This window comes from Geospiza fortis, unplaced genomic scaffold, assembly GCF_000277835.1.
Source record: "Geospiza fortis unplaced genomic scaffold, GeoFor_1.0 scaffold47, whole genome shotgun sequence".
In the NCBI taxonomy this organism is placed as follows: domain Eukaryota; kingdom Metazoa; phylum Chordata; class Aves; order Passeriformes; family Thraupidae; genus Geospiza; species Geospiza fortis.
The window spans coordinates 539,154-545,153 of NW_005054569.1; the positions used below are offsets into that span (position 1 = coordinate 539,154).

The window sequence follows — 6,000 nt, forward strand, 5'->3', positions numbered from 1 at the left end:
GATGAACATGGTCCTTCAGACTCCTTCCATTTTGTGAGGAGCCAGAAAACAGAGCTATATTTAGCGTGTTGCCAAGGCCAGCAGCAGTCTGTTACTGGGTGGTGATTCCCTGGCTGCAGCCTTGTGTGCCACCCGGGACAGGGTGGGAATGTGCCTGTCCTGGAGTTAGTACTGAGCCTAAATTGACAGCAGCAAATTTCAGATTTCCAGTTACAGGAGGATGGTGCACTGGTGCCAGCAGGCTCAGTGTGCTGCTTGCCAGCACAGATCAGTTTTTGAGCACCAGCCCCCTGCCAACATGTGCAGTGGCCACTCCAGGTGCTGTAATGGTGCTTTTTGGTGCAACACTCAGCTTGGAGAATGCCTCAGTTGGTCTTCTGTGCACAGGTCTGGAACTGTCCTGTGCCTTGTGCTGAGCTTTTGTTATGCTGAAGCCACAGCTAGTCCCTGCAGGAAAGCTGTGCCTTGTAGCATAAATATGCTCTAAAATTGGAGGGCTAACTCTTTGTTGTATTTTCTCATGTTGTATTCCTAGGCCACTCAGGTATAAAATGGAGTTGTCCTTATTTATCCCCAGCCCAGTATCCACACAGCAGATTTGCTACCAGTTCCCTGTTGCTTTCCCTGCTGTGTTGCAGCTGGTACTGAGGAGTTAAAAATGGCATCTCCTCTGTCCTTCTGGCAGCTTTTGTAGAGCTGAAATTGGTCTTGAAGACAGTATGTATTTCTCAGAAGTACCAAGAACTGGGTGTTGTGATGGAAGGGGAGAAGAAGGGCTCACCCCTACCAGTGTTGGAGTTCAAGGGGTACTGGTGGTGCCCATCACTATAGAGCGAGCATCTTGAAAGTTGTTACAGAGCAAGATGTCTAAACTGGGAACGTTTTGTGTCACTCTGTCCCATCACCACTTCCTAAAATTCATTGTCTGAGAGATGAAGAACTTACTGTGGTGCTGTAGAGGGGAGCTCAACTCAGCTATGGCTTCCAGTATGCCCCAGTGAAACACAGTGGTTGATGGTGCTCAGGATGAAAATGTTAGTGGGGAGGAGTTAGACCAAAGGCATGGGTTTGAATCTGAGTGTAGCAGTGATTCATTTAGTCTTTCTGAGCCCTCACAGGCCTGACTGACAGCATTTCACAGCCTTTGCTCTGCAGCAGCACCTGCACAGCTGTGTTTCTTACAAATACATGTCCTTGAAACCAGTAGCACTATGTGGGCACTGGTTTCAGCTTACAGACTCTGTCTGCAAGACCAACGCCTCGTGCTGCATGGTGGTTTTTTTATTGGTAGTAAAAATATTCTGTTTGTAGAACCCCCTGTTGGAATTAAGCAAACTGCTTTGAGGAAAAAAAAAATAGAACAAAGCTTCACACCAAGCTGGGGTTGCTGGTATCAATGATATTCACAATTTCAGTTGAAATAGCAGAATCCTTCTCAAGTTGAAGTCAACTGTGTAAGTATTGTTTACAAAAAATAGTAGTTCTTTTTTTCATCTTCTCCATTCCTGCAGTGTAGAAACATCTACACAGATTTATTCCAAATTTGGTAGAAATAAGTGTTTCCCCAACCCAAAGCACTTGTGCCAAGTTACAGTCAGGAGGAATTTCTGAGGCTGGAGCAGCTGCCTGGCCATGGGCAGCCTGTGGTTCCATGGGGTGTGCTCCTGGTCAGCAGCAGCCCTCCAGGAGCTGTGGAGGTGGGACACTGCAGATATGCTCTGAGGCTGAACCCTGGACTTCTGCTGGGTCCCAGAGGATGGGAAAGGCTGTAGAGATGCCTGGTCCTGTGCAGCATGAGAAGGATGACCCAAACCTGCCCAGTGTTCTCCTTGCAGATTAGTGCAGTTATTTCCTTTGTAGTGGCGCTGGCTGTCTGAGCACCAGCCAGCTGCAGTGGTGCCATTTTGCCCTCACTTCACACAGATGTGAGAAAGTGTCTGGGGGTGAAGATTCGTGTCCTCAGGGCCTGTGAGCAATTAACTCACTGCTGGGGATCTGGGGCTGTTGGATTGCTGAGAAGCCAAAACAATAGCATTAAAAAGCCTCTTTCCTTTTGAGTTGGGTTTTTGGGAGCCACTGGGCTCTTTTAGGAGCAGGGCAGAGGGTTTCATTCCAGCAAGCCAGGCTGCTAAAGTTTGGAAGTATTTTTTTCTGTCCCACTGGCTTTAGCCCATCACTTCTTGCATTTAATTATTTGCCTTTTGTTTAACTCTGATCTCCTTGGAGAAGATGAGAGGAGCCTGTTCCCATGACACATGTCAAACAGCCCCTATTAAGCTGCAGTCGAGCTCTGCAGCCCTCTCTCAAGTGAAGCTGTTATCCCCACCAGGAAGGGAGGCAGAGTAAAGCTTGGAAATTTCAGGCTGCTCTACAGCAGCCTGGCATGCTGGAGAGCCTGGCTGGGGATTCAAAACCAGCCCCTGCAGTGGGTCATGGTGTTGGCTTTTTGCAGTGCTACTTGGACTGTCCGGTGATTTCACCTGTATGTTTGCAAAAGCCTTAAAGAACCCCCAGGGGAGTATCCAGGATGCACCAGGGGCTGATCCCAGGAGATTCCCACCTGAGCCTTGGGTGAGTGGTGTGTAACATTGATATCCTTGTGGACCTGGTTGTGGGGTTACAGCTCTGCTGCACGTGATCCTGCTAACAGGGGCAGGTACATGGGGTCATCTGAAGTCCCCCTTTTGGGAAACAAATTTAATTACACTGAGATTGAGAACTCTGTGTCCAGCCCTTTGATGACTGTGCCTGGGATAGGCTGGATAATGGATGGTCCTGTACCTTTGCTGGCTACAGGAGCTGTTATTAATTATCTGTCATGGAACTGCTCTGTGGCCTCCAGGTCTGGCCTTATTATAATAAGCTTTGAATAGCTCAAAAGAATTTGTTCCTCAAAAAAGTCACAATTTTTGCATAAAGTTATATTAAGTATTTCATGTTTTCTGTATGCCTCTTGTTTCTTGAGGAAGAAATTCAAAAAGAAAGGGTGGGAGAGAGAAAACCTTATTTTTCAAGAACTGTTTCATCTTAATGACAACATTTGTTACTAACTTTCTTATTTAGTGATACTTATCTTCTTATGTCTACTTGCAAACACTATTAAAGTAAGACAGTTTATTCATGTTTTTGAAGTGGTGATCTCAGTTGATTTGCAGGGATAACATCAGTGATCTCTTGTCTTTTAGGAGCCACTGGCATGGCTAGTGCTTATGTTTATTGCAGGGGGGAGGGAGTCAGTGATGCAACACACATCACTTTTGACAAATGAAAGTGTGAAGGGGGGAAATCATTCAGCATTTTGGGGTACCCACATGTTGTGGATCAGAGGTGCTACCTTACAGAGCTGTCCTCTTAAAGTTTCATCCAGTGCAGCTGGGGAAGTGGTAGAGACAGTTTTGTTTCTTCTGTCTGGTTGTCAGGGCCAGTTAAGTGGTCTGGTGTTGGGAGGGAGGGGAAAAGCAACCCACGCAAGGAAACAGGGAATTTTTGTTGTTGTTTCTGGAACTGTTGCCACTAGTTTCTGAAAGTATTGGTGTTTGTGTTAGATTGTTTGGGGTTTTTTCTTACAACAATCATTTTAACATCAGGAAGCCTGACTTTTTGGTTTAGCTTGATAGTATTCAGTTAGTGTTACTGCAGGAGAAGTCATGTTGCTCTTCTCTTCACCTACTATAGAAAAATCACAAAAGAGGCGCAGTAGCTACCAAGCTGCCTCCGCCTCGATGATTGTGTTGTTCCAGTAACCCAAACAATCCTTAATTAAATTTCTCTGGCTGCCCTGGGTGTTACATTCACTGAAATGCTGTTCCATTATGTTTTTTAGGGCCGGTGTACCCGAGAGAACTGCAAATATCTCCACCCTCCCCCACATTTAAAAACACAGCTTGAAATAAATGGACGCAACAACCTGATCCAGCAGAAGACGGCCGCAGCCATGTTTGCTCAGCAGATGCAGTTCATGCTCCCGGGCGCACAGCTACAGCCAATTGTGAGTTACAGCCCTGCTCCCTGTCCCTACAGCCAGTTGTGAGTTACAGCCCTGCTCCCTGTCCCTACAGCCAGTTGTGAGTTACAGCCCTGGCCCATTGGGCTCACACTGCTCCCTGTCCCTCCCTGTCTGTTCACAGAGGTCCCAGCCCTGTGCCTGAGCTCAGGCCATTGTCTGTGCTGCACAGAACTGGGCAAAATCTTCCAGAGGGGTGTCTGATGCTACTTTTGCATCTCCTTGAAAGCTGTGCTTCTCTTTTCCTCTGATAACTGAGGAACTGTGAGATTCAGGGCTTCAAGTGGAAGGGTCTTACCACCAGGTGCTTATTTGACCAGCTGACTGATGTACATCCCAGAAGTTCTGAGTGGCTCAATTCCAATGGATCCTGTTTTGGATTGTTGTTTTCCACTGAGATGATGCTGACTCCCTTGGACTAGCTGTGTGGCACTGTTGGACTAACACTGGGGAAGATGAATCCTACCTAGACTTTAATCCTACCTAAGCTTTTAATGTCTGGGAGTGAGACCATTTCACTGCAGTTGTCCCAGCAGAGAGTTGTACTAATGTCACAGCCCTGTCACTTGTTTCTCACAGGAATGCTGATTTAGAGTTAGAGCAGGAAGGATTTGCTTCTTTTCAGGTAGGAAGGGAAGCCTGTGGGAGATAGATGTTTGCAGAGCAGGTTGTTCAGAGAAGCCTTCACTGCCTGTCCCTGCTTTTGCCTGTCAGTTAAAACAGGTTTCAGGCTGGAGAGCCCTGTTATGCCAGGGAGAGGATGGCTTGTGTCTGCTGGCTGGTGTATCTGGGAGGGGATGACACTTGTCAGCTGAGTTTTAGTCTGTCACAATGTCTATTTTAAGAGCTGTCAGAGGTCTTGAAGTAGCTCTTCAATGCTGATGTGAATAAGCTGCACTGAGCGTTAATTAGGAGTTCTCAGTTTGAAGCTGGGACTGAGTGTCTTTCCTGGGGCAGTGTGCACTTAGTGTGCTGTAGCTGGGTGAGGCTCTTTGTGCTATGCCTATGAAGGACTGGCCAGATCCTTTGGGCAAGCTCTTCCAGCCTGAAGGTGTCAAGTCTGTGAACCAGTCTGAACTTGGCCTCCTGGTGTCCCACCTACAGTGCCTGGCCTCTCTGCCCATGTGGGACACAGCATCTGTCACCCCAGCTGAAAAGCTCAGGTGTTTCTGGTTTATTCTCACCAGAGAACAGTGAAGGATTCCTCCTCATTAGAGGCTATTGTGATGTTTGGTGTAAGAGCTTGTGATGGAGATTTCCCTGTTTTAGCAGGGAAAGCTGGTCAGTGTCCTTTCATGATGGTGGTCTGCCACAAGACTGGGCTATTTCCTCAGTCTGGCATATTCCTCCTGTGTTTTGGGGGGTTTTCCATGCTTGCCATCACTCTGATCATCTTGTGTGTCTGCTAGTAGCTTTATCCTGCCCTATAAGCTAAGAAAATGCTGTTTATTCTTCCCATTTTAAAGATGGAAAGTTGAGACAGAAGAGAAAATTGGCCACAGAGAGGGTCTTTAGTTGTGCTGTACCTTAGGCTCTTATCTGCTGTAGTCTTGCACCTCATTTTTGTGGAGCTTGAAAGTATGTCTAAATCAGAAGGAATCCCGAATTCCCACAAAACAGTGACACATTGGTTTCCAAGCCCTGTACCAAAAGCAAGCCCTTCCTATTCTGTGAGGAATTCACAGTGGATGTTCTTTGGCTGGCTATTCAAAGCATCTTTGGGATTTCCTTTTTGGAAAGTTCCCATCTTCCCACTTTGCAATCTTGCAGGTCCAGTATGCTCCTGAATTTTACGCCTGCCTTTTAAGTTGCCTCTGAGACTGAGTATGTTGGTTTGTCTAGTTAGTGCTCTCATTTCAGAAGTAACCTTATCTGATGAGAAAGGCCCCTGGTTTCTAAATTGTGCCATGAGGGAGACATGGGCAAAGAAGAAAAATAAAAATTTGTTCTGCAGTGACTGCTCCCTTCGTGCTTTCCCACACTTTACTCAGACTAAA

The 6,000-nt window shown here is 46.7% G+C and overlaps 1 protein-coding gene across 3 annotated transcripts in view; it reads left to right on the forward strand.

Moving 5' to 3' along the window:
• Window positions 1–6,000, forward strand: part of MBNL3 (muscleblind like splicing regulator 3) — a 55,120-nt gene that overhangs the window by 22,766 nt on the left and 26,354 nt on the right. For all 3 annotated transcript variants that reach the window (XR_004082627.1, XM_031064204.1, XM_031064205.1), the window contains exon 3: window positions 3,824–3,988. Coding sequence is in view for 2 of the 3 variants with exons in the window: in XM_031064204.1 (XP_030920064.1) it covers window positions 3,824–3,988 (165 nt within the window). In the remaining variant the exon portion in view is untranslated. The remainder of the gene's footprint in view (window positions 1–3,823; window positions 3,989–6,000) is intronic.